Below are 17,942 nucleotides of genomic sequence, written 5' to 3'. Positions count from 1 at the left end.
ATGTACCTGCAATCCAAAGACCAAGCGCACGATAACACCGCACGGTTGACAATTCAATCATCACAGGCAGGATAGAGTACTCAACATTCCTCACAAACCAACCCTGCACACCCTTCTGGTGATCCCCTCCGACCACATTTGACCCTAGCTTTTGCCCTCACATCGATCGCATTGATCCTCTCGTACTCCCCACCACTTACCCAACGCCGGCAAGCCCTCCTCTCGCTAGAATTTCACCTCCATAGCCATAAATGCAACCATGCCTGAGGACTATATTGCAAATCCCAAGTTCTTTCTATGGTGTTTAATGCAAAATTCAGAGATCTCGTTTGTATTTTACATTCTCAAGATCTACCTAGTCTGTTGGTTTCCCTACCATTTAGGAGACTTTATTTTTTATAGAGTTAGAAAACTCCTAATTTAGTTAGAAGAATAGCAATTTCCCATGGAGCGCCCCCCTAGCCCCCCTCCCAAAAAAAAACTACCGTGGAAGGACAAGGTTCACCAAACCGGTGGGAACCGGTCCGGTTTGACCGGTTACCGGTCAAACCGGTCCGGCCCGGTTCCGGTTTGACCGGTTACCGGTCAAACCGGTCCGGCCCGGTTCCGGTTTGGTCCGGTACCCAACCGGCCAAAATTCAAAATTTAAATTTGATTAGATTAGATTAGAATTAATAATAGTGTTTTTAGCGTGTAATTAGATTAGATTAGAATTAATAATAGTTTTTAGCGTGTAATTATTTGAGTATAGTTTGATGTGTAGAAATTATTTTTTTATATGTAGAAATATTAGTTTATATGTAGAAATTATTACGATATAAAATCGTAGAACATGTAATTGAAAATATTAGTTTACATACGAATATAATTGAAAATATTAATGAGTTCAAACAGACATATTTGTCGCATAAAAAATAATATTAATTAATAATATATTACAAAAAAATAGAAATTGTTGTCAGTAATAAAAATTGTAGAGAAATAATTAAGATATATGCAAAAATAGCAGAATTATTTTTTAGCGTTGATTAAATTCTAAGGAAGAGTAATTATTGTCGTAAATATTGACAGGCATGTCAGATGATTTGTATTTTCAAGTGTTCTATGGGTCTGGAGAAGTTAGATATAGTCCTGAAGGGGTAGATTTGTCAGAGTTTAGCTCGATCACAAAAAAAATACCCCGAGCTAGAGAGAGGACTTGGATTTCAATATCCAATTGGCTATTTAAAGCTTTTGGCGGTAGGGCACTGCCAGCTACAGCCGGCTGTAGCAGCCGGCTATAGCCGGGCTACAGCGCGGCGGTAGTACTTACCGCCGGATCAATTGGCGGTAAGCACCTACCGCCGGTTGAACTGGCGGTAAGGCCCCTGGGCCCACGGCCCATGGAAGGTACTGCCGGATTAAACGGCGGTAGCTCCTTACCGCCGAACCAACCGGCGGCAGGGTGATATTTTTGAAAAAAAATTATACCCACATATATTTTTGATAAATCGACGAAAAAAAATATAAAAATAAAAAAAATTCGCCCCCTTGCGCAAAAGCCCAAAGGCCAAAGCCCAGCAGCAGCAGGCCCGAGTCGGCCTTTTTTTCTCTCAATCTCTTTTCCCCTCTCTGTCGGTCTCTGCCTCTGGCTCCTCGCGCCTCGCCCTCTCCTCCACTGCAGAGCGCTCCTAGTCCTAGGGTTAGGCAGCTCCAGCTCCGCAGCTCGCGGCCGGCGGGCGGCTGCTGCTCCTGCTCGGCGGCCGGGCGGGCTGCGGCCTGCGAACGAGGCCCGACGTGGGCAGGCGGCGCCGCGGCGGTCGGTGGGGGCGCGTGGCGGTGGGCGCAGGCGCGCAGCGCAGCTGTGCAGGCGGGCGGCCGCGCAACAGAGCAAAGCAAGGCAGCAAGCATATTTGGCTAATTGGCTTGTCATAGGTAATGCCGTAATGGAATTAGTATTACTACTCAGTTTCAATTGGCTGTTTGCATTGCATGCGTATGGTCTTATCCAAATGCCCAATGCCCATGTGTTGATCTTGTATTTAATTTGCATTTCATGGCAGATCTTTGGCTTGTCTGTGAAGAACTCAAAAATTAAAATGTCAAAAAGAGGGCTGCACACATATTATTCGAGTTCAAGCAGTGGGACTCTCTTTGGCCACGTAAATTGCATAATTTGTTTATTCTTATGATGTAAAACTTCAATGTTGGTTTTATATGGAATACCATGAACTCAAACTCTCTTATACTTCAGCCCCCCTATATATTTTTTCTGGATTCGCCATTGTCCATATCTCACCCTATCATCCACGAATAATCACTTTATTGGCAGCTCGTAGAACTGGAGCAGTACACAGTCAACGCATCTCAGAGTAGGCAGGCTCAGGCATGACAAGAGCTTGGAGGGGTCAGAATCTTGCAATGCCGACCGACTCCAACAAGCGATTGCAAAATGGGATAGGCATTCGGTGATATGCATTGCGCACGGAGGCCGGCTCGGGCAGGCAAAAAGCTTCGTCTCCAACAGCAGGAAGGAAAAAGAGGCCGTCCTCGCTCTCCTCCGGTCCGCGCCGCCCCCTCCCCTTCATCTCCGGCCGGAGCCGCCCCCTTCTTCCCCACCACCACCTCCTGTGCCATCCCCGTCTCCTCCAAGGTCGCGGACCATCGTCATCGGCACCATCGCCGTCACCTCCAAGGTCGCGGCGCCGGCGGTCGCCGCCGCCGAGGGGAAGGGCGCCGCTGCTGGGGTACGACCGGCTCCGGTCCTTCAACCTCTCCCGCTTCGCCACGCCTGCGCTGGAGCCCGCCGTGGCCGGGGCGGTGGATCTAGGGTACGAGAAGCCCCCTGCTTCCGGCGGTTGAGAAGGAGGAGCCCGTGGTCCAGCGACGGCATGCGGCGAGGCGGCGGGATGCGCCGCGCGGATCGAGCTCGCAGGCGCGATTCGAGCTTCCCGAAGCGAGGCGGATCGACCCCATGCCGGCGGCGCGGATCTGCGAGGACAAGGCCGGGCCATGGAGGTCGCAGCGGCCGACCTCCTTCCCCTCCCCTGCGCGCGCGGCGGCCTCGTCCCCTTCATCTCTGTCTCCGTTCATGGCGGCCGGAAGCGTTCGCCGCACCGGCGTCCGCGCGCCGGCTCCTCCGCCCCACCGGCCGGCTTCGCTCCCCTACTCCACGGCGCCGCCTCTCGTCCCCGGTTGTTGGGTGGCGGCGTAGCGGAGGCCGCCGCAAGATCGACGCGCCGCCGGAGCTCCCCGGCCCTCTCCCTCCAGCTTGAATGTCTTTGAGGAGAGAGGCAATGCAATTTTGCATCCCCTCTCTCCTCCAAAGGCAATTTGCCTCCCGCGTTGGCTCTGCTGTTGGAGGCTCTACCGTGCGTGCACAATGGCCAGCGCGAGGTAAAATTGATTTTGCCTCGCGCTGCAGAAGTCAGTCTTACATATTGGAATCTGAGGGAGCTACACAGCTAGCAGGAGCAGAAGAGGACACAAGTTCGGGGCCTTTGCATTTCGGCCAGGCTTGGGCCAAAACAGAATCTTAGGCCGAACTCGAAATTCCGGTCTACGGGCCTAACCATTTCGTTCAAGCTTGGGCCAAAACTAAGCCCAATCCAGGACTAGACCTAGCATCGTCGTCTCGTCACACGGACCATCTCCTCTCTCCTCCGCTAGCGGCCAGCCTCGCGAACAGACCCGCCTCCGGCGTCCTTCCGCCTTCCGCCGGTCGGAGAACGCTAGCTACCTCGAAGGCCCTCGCACTCTCCTGCTTTGCCACTCCCTGGTGTTGCCGGATTGACGCGGACCAGAGATCCATCCTGACATGGAATTGACCCCTTTTCCTGGTAAACCCTAATTCGACTTTTGCTAAGATTAAGTTTTGTTAACAACCGTGAGAGTTAGAATCCCACACTAAGTCCGCTGCTATCCTTGTGCACTCCATATAATGAATTGAACTTGGTTTTAAGATTAGAGTATAAGTTTTTGTTGTTTGCGGCGCGATTTGGAACCTGTAGTGCTGATAGCTTATGCGAGTGCGGTTTCTGCTCGGAGACTGCAATTTGAATGGATTTGGATACTGATACTTGATATGATGTAGCGAATGGAAAATTCATAAGTGAGGTAGCTTTAGACCTTTAGTTAGGCATGAACTGGATGTGTTCAGAATTCAGATTAGTGGAACCATGACAATGTCTGCTTTTGATTAGAGCGAAACAGTGAGAATTGTTAACCTAATTATGTGCTGATGTTGCTATGCTTGTTGCCTTGTGCTGCAGATTTTGAGATTAAACTCCAGAAGTTCAGCTAGGCGCGCATAACATTTAGCTGTTGCTCAACCATGGATAACTCTCAGAATCAACCATTACCACCTGGTGTTGGAACATGGCCACAGGCACCTCCCAATCACCCGCCACAGTTCCATTCTGGCCCACAGTCTTATCATTCTCCATTTGACACTAGACCTGACAATGCTAGTGCCAACGGTAGTGATAGTGCAGCAAATATTGAGTCAGCTGTCCAAGAGGCTGTTCTTCACGCACAGGTATAGATATCCCCCAGATCATATTCCGAGAGTTGCTGTTATGTTTCTTTTTTATTGATTGCTGATAATTGTTTCTGATTACTAGGACATTGAGACCCAGCAAGTCATACAAAATCAAAGGTGTGTTTTGTCCCATTTCAGTCTTTACTAGTTATTGGCAGCTGCTTTATGTTTCTATTACACCTTTTTTCTATCAGACATGCAAACACAACAAGTGAACCTACAACCTATGGGGAAGACTTACTGTCTAACCGCCGTGACCCTAATGCATTGAAGGTGATTATATCGATCGCTGGTCTTTTTCTTCTTTATGGGTTTTCGGTTTTCTGCATCATGTGCTTTGTGTATGACTTTCATTCTTGGTTTTTTAGGAACACTTGCTAAAGATGACAGCTGATCATCGTGCAGAGATGGCAAACAAAAGGGGGAAGCCACTTCATCCAAACAATGGTCATTGTTTTTCCATGATAATGCTGTATTTATTTTCAATTGTCTACTTCTAGAGCGAATAAGCGACTATGATGATTTTGATTTGAATCCTTACTGAGTCATTAAGATTAGTGATTCTGTCTCAAGACTTATGCATCTTTCTGCTAACTGGAGTCATTTTGTCTATTTCTTCATTATGCAGTTGTGAAGCTTCTTGTTACTTACTAATTTTTTACTATTATATATTGACGTATCTCTTTCCCAAATCTGATGATTGAGCACATTTACAGGAAATGTTGAAATTGGCAATGGCTATGGTGTCCCAGGAGGGGGTGCTTATTATGCTGCAAACTTGCCAAGTGCTCAAATGAGTATGCCACCTCTCTAAGCCATTGCCACATCTCTAAGCCACTTTCTGGTTCCAGTATTATAATTAAGTGCTAACTATTATCCTTTTCTTCAGACAAACCTAGAGATGAATCTGATAAAGAAAAATGTGGAAATGATCTCCCTGATTTTTTGAAGCAGAGGTTAAGGGCAAGGGGAATTCTCAAAGATGAGACAACAAATAAGAATAGCACGGGTACACAGAAAGTAAGTTACTAGGGGTAATTCCTTGGAAATTAAACTGGGAGGTTGGGAAATAAATACTTGTAGCTGTCAGGACCTTGATCTAGTACCAGCAGAATCTTATTATTCAGTGGTAGGCATGGATTATTTGTTATAATCTAGGATCATGCGTATACATTACTTGGGCATGGAGAAGATATTATCTAGCATATGAACTTATGAAAGCTATGTGGTTATTAAAAGTCCACTTATGGTACATAATTTCAGAAGAACAGTGGGAAATTTGATGATACTGTCTGAGCATATATGTAGATACTGAAAACGGTTGGCGAAAGATACCTTTTGTCTTTAGCCTTAGCTTCTGCATCTGTCAGCCTTGATGTTCAGTTGACATTTTATCTAGCACATATTTAGTTTTGATTAATAAATCCTTCATTTCATGCCGCTGAATGACAGGTGGATTCTCAAGAAAACCAGAACAAATCTGTGCATGAGTTGCCTCCTGGTTGGGTGAGTGTGCTCAAGTGTTTTCTCCTTTTTTTTTGTTATTTTTCTGCCAATTTCATGTGGTTATCAGTCTCAAATGGTTGGTCAATATATGTCTTCTTCATCAGTTTTTAGTGCGCCTATACCATCAAGGCATCAACAATACAACTTTCCATTTGTTTCACTATGGTTTATAATAGAATAAGAGGATAATAGTTACTACCATTATTCCATCCAAGAGTACCTGCAGCCGCCAATTTACAGATTTGACCATATGCTGAGGTATTTAGATGTGCAAGTTATAATGAATTCTAATAGATTTCTCACCAAAAATACTTCCACTTCATTATCTTTTAATAATTTTTGTTAACATATAATTGGAGAGAGTAATGTTCAAGGTGTGTGCTGGAGATTGTTTTATGTCCAAAAGGATAGGTAATACAGAAGGATGTAGTATGGCCCCACAAGGAGCTGGTTATCTGTTATTACTTATTAAGGCTAACTTGTCTGGCTTCAGGTTGAAGCAAAGGACCCGACAACCGGTGCTCCTTATTTCTACAATCAAAGCACCGGAGTGAGTCAATGGGATCGTCCCGTTGGTGCTGTGAACACCATGCAACATCAAGTTTCTTCATCCTTGCCAGAGAATTGGGAGGAGGCAATTGATAAAACAACAGGTATAGGAGCAAAACAATTCTAATTTATCACAAACCTTATGACTCATGTGCATCTTTAGCCCTAAACTTTTGAAGGTTCCAAAAGAATTTGAAATGTCCAGATGCAAGACCAAAAACATCAAACGTTGTTAAACTATAAATAGGAAGTTGAGCTGGGCAAGGTATCCTTTAAAATATTCAATAAAAGCACGAGACCCTTTCGTGTCCTAAATTATTCTTTTTTTCCTTGCTTCTGCCTCCTGGGAATGTGTGTGTGTGGTTTATCATCCTCAGTTTAATGTGATGTGTGCATTATTTTAGGCCACAAATACTATTATAATACAAAGACACAGGCCACACAGTGGGAGCCTCCTACTTCTGTGAACACCATTGTTACACCTCATGTTCCCACCAACACTGCAGTAGAGCCAGTCACTCAAACTGCAGATATTTGGGACTCTCAAATGCAGAGATGTTCAGGCTGTGGTGGTTGGGGAGTTGGTCTTGTCCAATCTTGGGGATACTGCAACCACTGCACAAGGTAATCTGTTTAATCTCACCCCTTAAAGGAGATCAAATGTTTTGTTATGAAGCTTGATTTATCATTATCTCTCTCATATAGATGACATGATTTTGTACAAAACTACACTTTTGAATGGATCTCTGTGATCTGAACTATATTCGGGATATTGTCATTGGCGATGAGTTAACAGTCTTGCATGCTTTGTCTTTATGTTATGAACTACTATTAACACCAAATCCAATGTATAAACATCGAGAACACATAGCTAAATGTTTGCTTTTAAATACTCATGGCAGGGTTCAAAACCTCCCTTTTCAACAATATCCATCTTACACAGACAATACGGCGCACTCTGGTAACAATGGTACCAGAACTCAGGGGAATGTTGCAGCTAAGGACAGGTATAATGGTATATGCATTTTGCTCATTAATGGGTTCGCTGAGTATTCTTCTTCCATATGATCTACAGTACATGTGGTACTTTATTACCCCCCTGCGGTCAACTACTGTAGCAGAAAAGTGTCATTTGTTTCATTTACATGCAGATCAAGCTCAAAACCACCCTCTGGGAAACCAAACAGAAAAGATCACCGCAAAAGAAATCGCCCCGAGGATGATGAGCTTGACCCGATGGACCCAAGTTCTTACTCAGATGCTCCACGGGGTGGCTGGTACATGATATCTCTCTTCCTTGTCTATTACTATTCAGTTGTTTTTCACAAGCTTTGTGGTTTTTGCATTAAGATATTCTTATTTTGGCTTTGTGCAACCAACGAAGAATTGTATACATAATAAATTAGCTGCCTCTGAAATAACAGGCTAATAGCGCTGTGCTTTTGTTTTTGCAGGGTTGTTGGTTTGAAGGGTGTACAACCACGAGCAGCAGATACTACTGCAGCTGTATGTTTTTTTTTTATTTGCAAACTTTATGTCCTGAAGTTGTTTTTTTCTCTCTCTGTGCAATTCGCACAGACATGTTATGGGTGGTTAGGATTATGTGGAATGTAGTTAGGGTATTATTATTCCCATGCAAGCCTGCAATATCTTATAAGTTATAATGCATCCATAGCTACCGAATTCGTATTTTGTTTATACTTAGAATCATGGAGCCTCATTTTTTTCATTTAATTTGCAGGGACCTTTGTTCCAACAAAGACCATATCCCTCCCCAGGTGCTGTTTTGAGGAAAAATGCAGAAGTAGCAACCCACGGCAAGAAACGTGGTGGTATGGCTCCGATAACAAAAAGAGGAGATGGCAGCGATGGGCTTGGGGAGGCGGATTAGTCTTTTGATGAACTGAAATTCTTGTGCAATCAGAGTATTTTCTGTGGTTTGGTTTCTGGAGCTGCTGAACCATGGGTGCAGTGCAGTATGGAGAAAATCAACAGAATTATGGGCAGCCAATTTTCAGGAAGAAACTGTGCAGCAGCTAGAGTATATAGTGAACTCACTGGACCTAAGAGGCTACAGTCTACAGAGCAGTCCGCTCACCCCGTTTTGTAGAGGCCATTCACTGTGCCCTGGTTTGCTTGGAATCTGTAATTTGTAAGTGGAAAGAGACAATATCTCGTAGTTTACGCAATGTTCCTATAGAGATAAGGAATCAAATTTTCCAAAGAGACAACATTTTTAGTTGCATCGAGTTTAATCTGCGATGTACGAAGCCAGTAAAAACATAGGGCGCCTTACCATTTCATTAGAAAATGCATGTTGCCACCTGAAAAGAGATGCTAATCAACTGAATTCGAGCCTCACTAATCACTACACTCACAATCTATATCCGTCCAATTATTCGCCATCTTTTGCGAGCGATGTATGCGGTATGCCCTTTTCGGTGCTCCACTTTAACGCGCTTCCAAGGCCCTCTTACAAATAAGTACCACACAACCTCAAACAGTAAGACAATTTTACCCTACTGCTATCTTCAATATCACTTAGATTATTAACATCTTATCTTATATAATATCTATACAAGAAAATGCCATTTGCTCTAAAACTCACCCCCTCAATCTCTGATCCTACTCGCTGCCAACCTCTAGGCGTACCTATGATTTCATAGAGGGTATGCCATAATATTTTTTCTATATATAATTCGATAATAAACTTTAAATTTCACCAAAAATTTCAGTTACCAAGAATAAAAATTACATTCTAAGTCTTAAATTTAATAGTTAAATACTAATATTTTATAAATTATAATACAAATAATCCAAACATACTAGTTCAAATGAACGAAATAAGCTACTTCTTGTTTGGTCTATGATTTCTAAAGTTCATGAACATCTCGATTATATCATTTTCATGCACCTCAAAGAAAATATCCCGCTCAATGAATGTGACAAGACAATCATCCAAAAGAGTATCAGCCAACTTATTTCTTTTCTTAGTTTTGACTAAAGCCATTGTATAAAATACCTGTGCAACACTTGTCGTCGCTACTGGTAGAAGCAATACCAATTTGAGAAGCGTGTAAATCATATCATACAACGTGTGTCTATTTGTTTGAACAAGCTTTACTAAGAGGTCAACAAGATTCACAAGGCCTTTGAAGTTATCATTTTGCATCATATCATCAATATAATTGTCAAGTTGCAATTCAAGTTTCATAAAATCATGGCCTTTAATGTCGTTAGGGTAGAACTCAGCTAGTCTACGTACCTTTTGTGCATTAAAAGAAGCAAATGAGTTGGAAGGATTGAAGGCCGATAAGCAACTCCATGTTTATCACAACAAATCAATAATCAAGTTCTTAACTAATTTGATCGATGACACCAATATATATTTCTCTTTTGAAGTGATCATCATTTGTTCGGTTCCGAGCATAACGTGATGATTTTCCATAAGGCACATAATTATCCTCCATAGCTGGAATTCGGACACCATATTTGTTACAAAACAAAGTAACTACTCTTTCAAGGAATTGTTCCCAACCATTAGTCCTTAACAAGAGTGATTACGAATATATATCTTACTCTCTTCTTTGCAAACACTTAATTCATTTATGTATTTAGGTATTCTTTGTCACATTAACAAGAGTGCTTGTATTTTTTACTAGGTGAGCCAAAATGTTTAGGTATGGCATAGGTGGCCCACCCATTGGGTACGCCAGTGACCTCTTGGTGCCCTTCATTTTCCGAAAATTCCATCTCACACTTGCGGACCTAACAATTCCTTCCACCGCTGCATCTCCCATGTTCTTTCCAAGGTCGGCGTTGAAATAAACAAGCGTATGTTCATCCTCTTTGCTCTTGGCATCCTAACCGTCGTCTCCTTATTTTCCAACAACCTTTCTCCCTAGACTTCTTATCTTACTATATCTACGCTACTGATCGTCCTCCATGAAAATATATGCAGCCATAAATTTGACAAGATATGAAAGTGCTCTGGAATAAAAATCATAGGATATCAAATTTATATGTAATCGTGTATAAATTCTTAGAGCAAGTATTGCTCAAATATTAAAATGTTTAAAACTTAGGTTGAGTGCATGCCTTATATTTTCAGATGAAGTTATTACTAAAGGGTTTTATTTTGACTTATTTGTATTTATCATAACATCAAAATCCATGTCTAAAAACTTCAAATAAAGCACATTTAATATTAAGAATTCACATTTCCCGTTTGAAATGCAAATCCAGCAAGGAGTGGAAGATAAAAGAGTTTCACAACAGTACTGGACTTCCCTTGCAAAACAAACCAACTCAATACTGGAGTAAAACCAGGGAGGAGACCACTTCAAAAAAAAAAAAAAAAAACCAGGGAGGAGAAAACGTAAAAAAGAGAGGGGAAAACTAGACCCCCTCTCCTCTGCTCCCTCGCTAATCCCGATCCCGATCTCCCCGCAAACCCACCTCGCCGGCTCTCCCCCACTCGCCGATCCAGATCTCCTCCACCTCTCCACTTCCCCACTCCAACCGGACGCCTCCGCCGTCGCCGGCGGCGGCCGCGCCCCCCGAGGAGGAAGCCTCTGCCCTACCGGGAGCGGGCGCCGGCAATGGAGCAGCTGCGGACGATCGGGCGGGAGCTGGCGATGGGGTCGCAGGGCGGGTGGGGGCAGTCCAAGGAGTTCCTCGACCTCGTCAAGTCCATCGGCGAGGCGCGCTCCAAGGCGGAGGAGGACCGCATCATCGCGCGCGAGCTCGAGCACCTCAAGCGCCGCCTCGCCGATCCCGACGTGCCCCGCCGCAAGATGAAGGAGCTCCTCCTCCGCCTCGTCTACGCTGAGATGCTCGGCCACGACGCCTCCTTCGGTCACATCCACGCCGTCAAGATGACCCACGACGAGTCGCTCCCGCTCAAGCGGACCGGGTACCTCGCCGTCGCGCTCTTCCTCGACGAGCGGCACGACCTCGTCATCCTCGTGGTCAACACCATCCAGAAGGACCTCAGGTCCGACAACTACCTCGTCGTCTGCGCAGCACTCACCGCCGCGTGCCGCCTCATTGGCGAGGAGGCCATCCCCGCCGTGCTGCCACAAGTTGTAGAGCTGCTTGCACACCCTAAGGAGGCTGTGAGGAAGAAGGCCGTCATGGCGCTGCACCGATTCTACCAGCGATCCCCCTCCTCTGTTTCCCACCTTGTCTCCAACTTCCGCAAGGTTCAATTTTCCCCATTATCCATTTACTTTGATAAAATTCATGCTTTTCTTATAATTGTTACCATAGCAGAATAACCTGTAATGATTATGCATTTGCTCCATGGGCTACAACTTTGTTTCAATCTACTGCCACTTCTTTTTAAGGTGTCTGTTCTCTGGAGTATGCATTTACAAATGTCTCTGTATGCTAAATTGAAGCAACTAGCTGTTGTATCCAATTGCATTTTGTTGAAATGAATCATGTGACTTTGTATCTTTGGCATGCCCTGGATGTTGAGGATATGCCATTTTAGATATTATAGTCAGTCATTGGTTGCAATTTGGACAGAATATTAATCTTTGCTTTCCTTTGTAATTTTATGTAAGCTAGAGTAACTTCTCATCTTTAACTGCGGCACAGAGGAGTGTGTGAGGTTCTGAGTAGTGGTGCGTCTTACTGTGCAGAGGCTCTGTGACAACGATCCTGGCGTGATGGGTGCAACCCTGTGCCCCCTCTATGACCTGATCTTGGAGGAACCAAATTCATACAAGGATTTGGTTGTTAGTTTTGTTAACATCCTCAAACAAGTTGCAGAGAGGAGGCTTCCTACTTCCTATGATTATCACCAGATGCCTGCACCGTTTATTCAGGTACATGATCTATTATTTGATTTATTATGTGTTGATAGGTTTCCACTGCATTTTATGTTTTTTCTAGTAGTTTTGAGTCTAAAGTTGGTACCATTCTATTCCCCTTAGATTTTTCTGCCATTATCTGCAGATAAAACTATTGAAGATACTTGCTGTGCTGGGTAGCGGTGATAAACAAGCAAGTGGACATATGTACACGGTATTGGGTGATATATTCAGGAAGGGTGACACTGCAAGCAATATTGGAAATGCTATACTGTATGAATGCATATGCTGCATTTCATCCATTTTCCCAAACCCTAAGATGCTAGAGGCTGCAGCTGAAACGACATCAAAGTTTCTGAAGGTTTGCACATAATTCATTATTATGGGACAAATAAATGGCACTCATTTTGGCCCCAAGCTAACCAACTTGATACGTTACCGCCGTGGATTGCAGAGTGATAGCCATAATCTTAAGTACATGGGTATTGATGCTCTTGGCCGGCTAATAAAAATAAATCCAGATATTGCGGAAGAGCACCAATTGGCCGTTATTGATTGTTTAGAGGTAAGGGATATGTCAAACATTGATGATTCTCCAATGTCTGTTTCTCGCTGCAATAGAATGAAGCTAAGACTCTTTTATTGTAATCATGTTCTAGTTTCAGAACTTAATGTGAGGAATGTTTCTAGTGCTTTTATTGTTTATGGTTATTATTTCCAGCCTTTGCTGATACATTTCTTTGTGTCAGCAGTTTAGCATTTTAAATTTGTTCTCAGTAGCACTCTATTTTCTCACTCACTGGATTTGTGAATAGGACCCTGATGACACTTTGAAGCGCAAGACTTTTGAGCTTCTTTATAAGATGACAAAGTCAACAAATATTGAAGTGATTGTTGATAGAATGATTGAGTACATGATCAACATAACTGATCATCATTACAAGACAGAAATCGCATCACGTTGTGTTGAACTTGCAGAGCAATTTGCACCTAGCAATCAGTGGTTCATCCAGGTAATTACATGGGCCAACGTGTAAATGTTGTCAAACATCTTCAGTTGATTCTTAACAGCAGAACCTTTATTTTCCTCTGTTTTCGTACAGACCATGAATAAAGTCTTCGAGCATGCTGGAGATCTTGTCAACATAAGAGTGGCACACAATTTGATGCGGCTTATTGCTGAAGGCTTTGGTGTGGAGGATGAAGGTGCTGACAGTCAACTAAGATCATCAGCTGTATGTACTCTGAACTCCAAATTTTTGTTGCATCCACATTCTTAACACCGAATGTTATTATTATGGATAAATACATCTTCAGTTGCAATCTTTATCTGGTCAGTTGATCATGAAATCATAAAAACAAAAGGAAAGCTTAAGGATTAAGTTCTACCTTGATTTATCTTGTCAAATTCACTTTAGTTTCCCACATGGAGACTGGGCTGACTAAAGGAGAAAATCACATATTCTTGGTTTCTAACCGGACTATTGAGGAAAATTTCATGATTATCTTTCATGCTTACATTCCAGCTATGTTAACAATGTTTTGAACAACATTCACAATTGTTTGTCTCTGATGTCCACCTCACTTGATCTGCCAGTAAGTCAGTAACACTTTTACATTGTGCTTAAACAGGTAGATTCCTATCTCCGCATCGTGGGAGAGCCAAAGCTTCCTTCTTCTTTCCTGCAGGTAGTTATTAACTTATTTTCTATTGCCATTTGTGTTCAAAATTGTCATTTCTGGTATAGTTAATGTTGATTCATTTCACTTTCAGATAATATGCTGGGTTTTGGGAGAATATGGAACGGCAGATGGGAAGTATTCAGCTTCTTATATCATTGGAAAGTTGTGTGATGTTGCAGAGGCCCATCTCACAGATGACACTGTCAAGGTATGTTTTTGTATCTTAGTTCATGTTTCATCGATTAGTTTACCTTGGCCTCGTTATATCCTGCATGCTCTATACTAAAATATGTCTGTTGGGCTCGATTGGATAATCTGAAACAATTAGGCTTGATTTGATAATCTGGAATTGTCCCTGAGATGTTTTTTTGTTGTAATATCATATTTCTTTTTTCTGCAATTTAAAGAGTAGTACACACAGTACATTATTGTTTGATAGTATAAACATGGTGTGCAGTTCAATCTATTGACCAATTCTTTAGCGGAACTGTGGCCTTCGGTCAGTTGCCAAGTTGAAATTTTATATACCAAAATTTGACATATACATGTTTTTGTACGTACAAACATATGTTGATGTAAACTGGCCACGGTGTACATGGCTGAAGCTTCTTCCTCCATATGTCCATGATCTAGCATTAATTCGACACTGGATATTACTGACTCGTTCTGGAAATTTATCATCTATGAGCACCTATATTCTGTTGCTGATAAGTTCTTTTGTATGCTGTATTTGACGTATGGTACTATTGTTTATTTGGTTTTGCTTATGAAGGCGTATGCAATCTCGGCGATTTTGAAGATATTTGCATTTGAAATTTCTGTCGGAAGGAAGATTGATATGCTGCCTGAGGTAAATGGAAATAAAACTTTTTTTACAGTGCGATTTCATCAGTCCATATCTATTCATAGCAGCTTTAGTCTGTTTGGAGCCACGAAAGTTCATTATATGGGTGCATTCAAGTCTCTTGCTTTGTTCATTACTTTAGCAAGGACTTGCATCATTAAGGCTGGTTATTTATGGAGACAGGAAAATCAGCTAAGAATGGGCTAGGTAAAATCTCCATGCATTGCAAAGTTGAAGCACCGCTGAGTAAATAAAGCTCATGAGTATTCAACCTCATATTTACACATATCCTGTGATTCCTGCATTACATATGATTTGATAATAATCTTTTGCTAAACTAATTTATTATCATGGTGTTTGTTGTCAAAGAACCAAGTACATTCATTGAATAGTTATGTGATTTAATACCGGACAATATGAAGCAACGGATATAGGAATCAAGTAAAACATTATTGTTAATTTGGTGCCATTATTCAGTTTCTACTTCAAATATTTATGGATCTTCCCTGTTCTTGCAGTGCCAAACATTGGTAGATGAATTGTCAGCTTCGCATTCAACAGATTTGCAGCAACGGGCATATGAACTACAGGCTTTACTAGGTTTGGACAAACGTGCTGTTGAAAGTGTTATGCCCGCAGATGCAAGCTGTGAAGATATTGAGGTACTGTTATACCATCCTTGGAAATTAGCTTGGTCCTTCTATTATCTTGTTCTTATTATGAGATGTTGAATGTTTGGGCATATCTTTCCTGATCCCTGCACAAATAGGAATGTGAGACGAATTTGATTTCTTTTACATGTCTGAACCATACCTACATCGCTGAATACATGACTATATCAGTTTTCATTACTTGGTTCTGGGTGATGTAGGTATTCAGCGATGTAGGTATGGTTCAGACATGTAAATTGTAAATTGTATCTTTACGTGGTAATAAATTGTATCTTTACGTGGTTGTAGATTGTAATAGGTCGTGTCTAAAGCCAGTCTGTTAGGAGCCCTCATAATCATCCTTTTTTTCAGTTAAGTAAGGAAAAGGAAATTTTCTTTTATGGCTCAATGTTCTGTCCCCATTCATGGTCCCATCTTTCTCCTAAGATCCCTCCCTCAAGCTGTTGTCACAATTGGGATAGGAGTAATGGGGTTAATCCTAACCCTAGGCTGAGATTCCTAGTGTGGTTCTTGTCAGTTCTTGTGCACATGAATCTGCCCGTACTTTTCAAAGAAAGAATCTGACCGTTTTGTAAATATTTCTTTCCATTGCAGGTTGACAGAAACCTCTCATTTCTAAACAGTTATGTGCAGCAAGCCTTGGAAAATGGTGCGGCCCCTTACATTCCGGAGAGCGAACGCTCAGGTGTGATGAGTGTTGGCAGCTACAGAAGCCACGAACAACAGGAAGCATCTGCCCATACTCTTAGATTTGAGGCCTATGAGATGCCTAAACCTTCGCTGGCACTAGCAACCTCACAAGTCAGCATGTCCACACCACCTACTGACCTGGTTCCAGTTCCAGATCCTGGTTACCATAAGGAAGACCACCAAACATCAAGGTCCCAGCCTTCAGGTGATGCGATTTCTGGTGAGTTTGGTGTCAAACTTCGTCTTGATGGGGTTCAAAAGAAATGGGGAAGGCCAACCTATTCCTCTTCTACACCTTCAAGCTCAGCGTCTAGCCAACAAGCAACCAACGGGGCCTCTCATTCTGATGGGGGAGGCTTAACCAGTTCGCAGGCGCGGGAGTCCTCCTATGGTTCAAAGAGACAGCAGGGCACAGAAATTTCAGCAGAAAAGCAACGGCTTGCTGCTTCGCTTTTTGGTTCAGCAGCTGCTAAAGCTGACAGGAAAGCACAAGCTTCTCGAAAGGCTTCAAAGGAAAGTGCATCAGCGGACAAAGCAACTGTGAGTAGTGCAGCACCCCAACCCATTAAAGAGCAAGTAATCCCCGCTGCCCCACCGCCTGATCTGCTGGATCTGGGTGATGAGCCAGTCTCATCAAGTCCTCCGTCAGCTGACCCTTTCTCACAGCTAGAGGGGCTTCTTGGACCAGCATCGGCCACTCCGGTGGTTTCTGGAGCTCTGGCTACCAGCACTTCCAAAGCACCAGATCTTATGTCGATCTTCTCAGATGATGTACCAACTGGAGCGACCAGTGAATCCTCTGATCCTGCTCTAGGTGATGTTAATTTGATGAGCTCGCTCAAAGGAGCAACTGCAGCGGCTGCAAAGAAGGGTCCTAGCCTTCAAGATGCCTTGCAAAAGGATGCGACTGCACGACAAGTAGGTGTGACACCAACAGGGAACAATCCCAATCTTTTCAAGGACTTGCTAGGCTAGAGGATACACCAGATGCTGTGTGGTCTCTTTTGAGCAAATGGAGCTAATATCCAACATGGTCCGATCACAGAAATGGCCATGATCGATCTTGCTGAGGTTACAAGGGGTATATTTGTTGAGTCACAAGACACGACATTCCCCCCTTTTCAATTGGGAGGGGGATGTGCTGCTGAGATTTGTGGATGGTTGCGGGTATTTTTCTTTCCTCTTGCGTTTTTTCACATGGTAATTTTCTGCTGAGACTAGTGTACATGATGATGATGTGTAATTGTACATGAGACCATGGTCCAGAAGTGTGTGCCGGCGCTTTTTTTGTTCAGCTGGGAGAGGGGGCCTGTCCATCTGTGCTTTTAGAGTTCCCAACATTGGATGATTGGATATACAGAGTACAGTACAGTAGCTGGCACTGGAAAAGTAGAATAGTCGTGTCATTTTCTCTGGGACTGGGTGGAATAAAATGTATAAGGTTGTTGGTCACGTCCGTGTTGTTTTAGCTGATGAGAAGCTTTGCCGGATTTTAACGTATAGCTAATGAGAAGCAACACCGGTGTTTGTTTTTTCAGATTCAATCAAACATGTTGCAACGAGGTAGGGCCATGGGATATTCAGTGTTTATTCATGAAAGAGATTGTCTTTTATTTTCTGGCTCATAGCAGACCTAGCGCAGGGCCTGCCCCGTTTCTTTT

The 17,942-nt window shown here is 43.1% G+C and overlaps 2 protein-coding genes across 3 annotated transcripts; both read left to right on the top strand.

Annotated features, from left to right (window-relative positions):
* Positions 1 to 1,670: 1,670 nt before the first annotated feature.
* Positions 1,671 to 8,829, top strand: LOC120673185 (E3 ubiquitin-protein ligase Smurf1-like). 2 transcript variants are annotated; one of them, XM_039953916.1, is made up of 14 exons: positions 1,671 to 1,914; positions 4,251 to 4,516; positions 4,602 to 4,636; positions 4,714 to 4,792; positions 4,888 to 4,966; positions 5,236 to 5,316; positions 5,409 to 5,539; positions 5,972 to 6,025; positions 6,519 to 6,678; positions 6,979 to 7,198; positions 7,477 to 7,581; positions 7,726 to 7,851; positions 8,029 to 8,080; positions 8,316 to 8,829. In XM_039953916.1, the coding sequence occupies exons 2-14, from the start codon at positions 4,313 to 4,315 to the stop codon at positions 8,463 to 8,465; spliced, it is 1,476 nt and encodes a 491-aa protein (XP_039809850.1). In that variant the 5' UTR covers positions 1,671 to 1,914; positions 4,251 to 4,312; the 3' UTR covers positions 8,466 to 8,829. The 2 variants fall into 2 exon arrangements, with proteins under 2 accessions (XP_039809850.1, XP_039809849.1); XM_039953915.1 differs by lacking the exon at positions 1,671 to 1,914 and adding an exon at positions 3,627 to 3,818 and having other exon boundaries at positions 8,316 to 8,819.
* A 2,074-nt stretch (positions 8,830 to 10,903) lies between these two features.
* Positions 10,904 to 17,871, top strand: LOC120672259 (AP-4 complex subunit epsilon-like). The gene is made up of 11 exons (XM_039952576.1): positions 10,904 to 11,778; positions 12,223 to 12,408; positions 12,539 to 12,754; positions 12,848 to 12,958; positions 13,209 to 13,406; positions 13,497 to 13,628; positions 14,026 to 14,082; positions 14,168 to 14,284; positions 14,849 to 14,926; positions 15,439 to 15,582; positions 16,186 to 17,871. Exons 1-11 carry the CDS (start codon positions 11,176 to 11,178, stop codon positions 17,254 to 17,256), a joined length of 2,913 nt encoding a protein of 970 aa, XP_039808510.1. The 5' UTR covers positions 10,904 to 11,175; the 3' UTR covers positions 17,257 to 17,871.
* The last annotated feature ends 71 nt before the right edge of the window (positions 17,872 to 17,942 follow it).

This window comes from Panicum virgatum, chromosome 5N (genome assembly GCF_016808335.1).
Source record: "Panicum virgatum strain AP13 chromosome 5N, P.virgatum_v5, whole genome shotgun sequence".
NCBI classification, from domain to species: domain Eukaryota; kingdom Viridiplantae; phylum Streptophyta; class Magnoliopsida; order Poales; family Poaceae; genus Panicum; species Panicum virgatum.
The sequence above is the reverse complement of the archived record's forward strand: the minus strand, read 5'-3'. Positions and strand labels throughout refer to the sequence as shown.

Excerpts from the sequence above, each read along its gene's own strand:
- LOC120672259 (XM_039952576.1), top strand. The coding sequence starts at position 11,176 with ATGGAGCAGCTGCGGACGATCGGGCGGGAGCTGGCGATGGGGTCGCAG. Across the intron at positions 11,779-12,222 it reads TTGTCTCCAACTTCCGCAAG|AGGCTCTGTGACAACGATCC; the intron begins GTTCAATTTTCC and ends CTTACTGTGCAG. Across the intron at positions 13,407-13,496 it reads GCAATCAGTGGTTCATCCAG|ACCATGAATAAAGTCTTCGA; the intron begins GTAATTACATGG and ends GTTTTCGTACAG.
- LOC120673185 (XM_039953916.1), top strand. The coding sequence starts at position 4,313 with ATGGATAACTCTCAGAATCAACCATTACCACCTGGTGTTGGAACATGG. Across the intron at positions 4,793-4,887 it reads GTGACCCTAATGCATTGAAG|GAACACTTGCTAAAGATGAC; the intron begins GTGATTATATCG and ends TTGGTTTTTTAG. Across the intron at positions 4,967-5,235 it reads GCCACTTCATCCAAACAATG|GAAATGTTGAAATTGGCAAT; the intron begins GTCATTGTTTTT and ends GCACATTTACAG.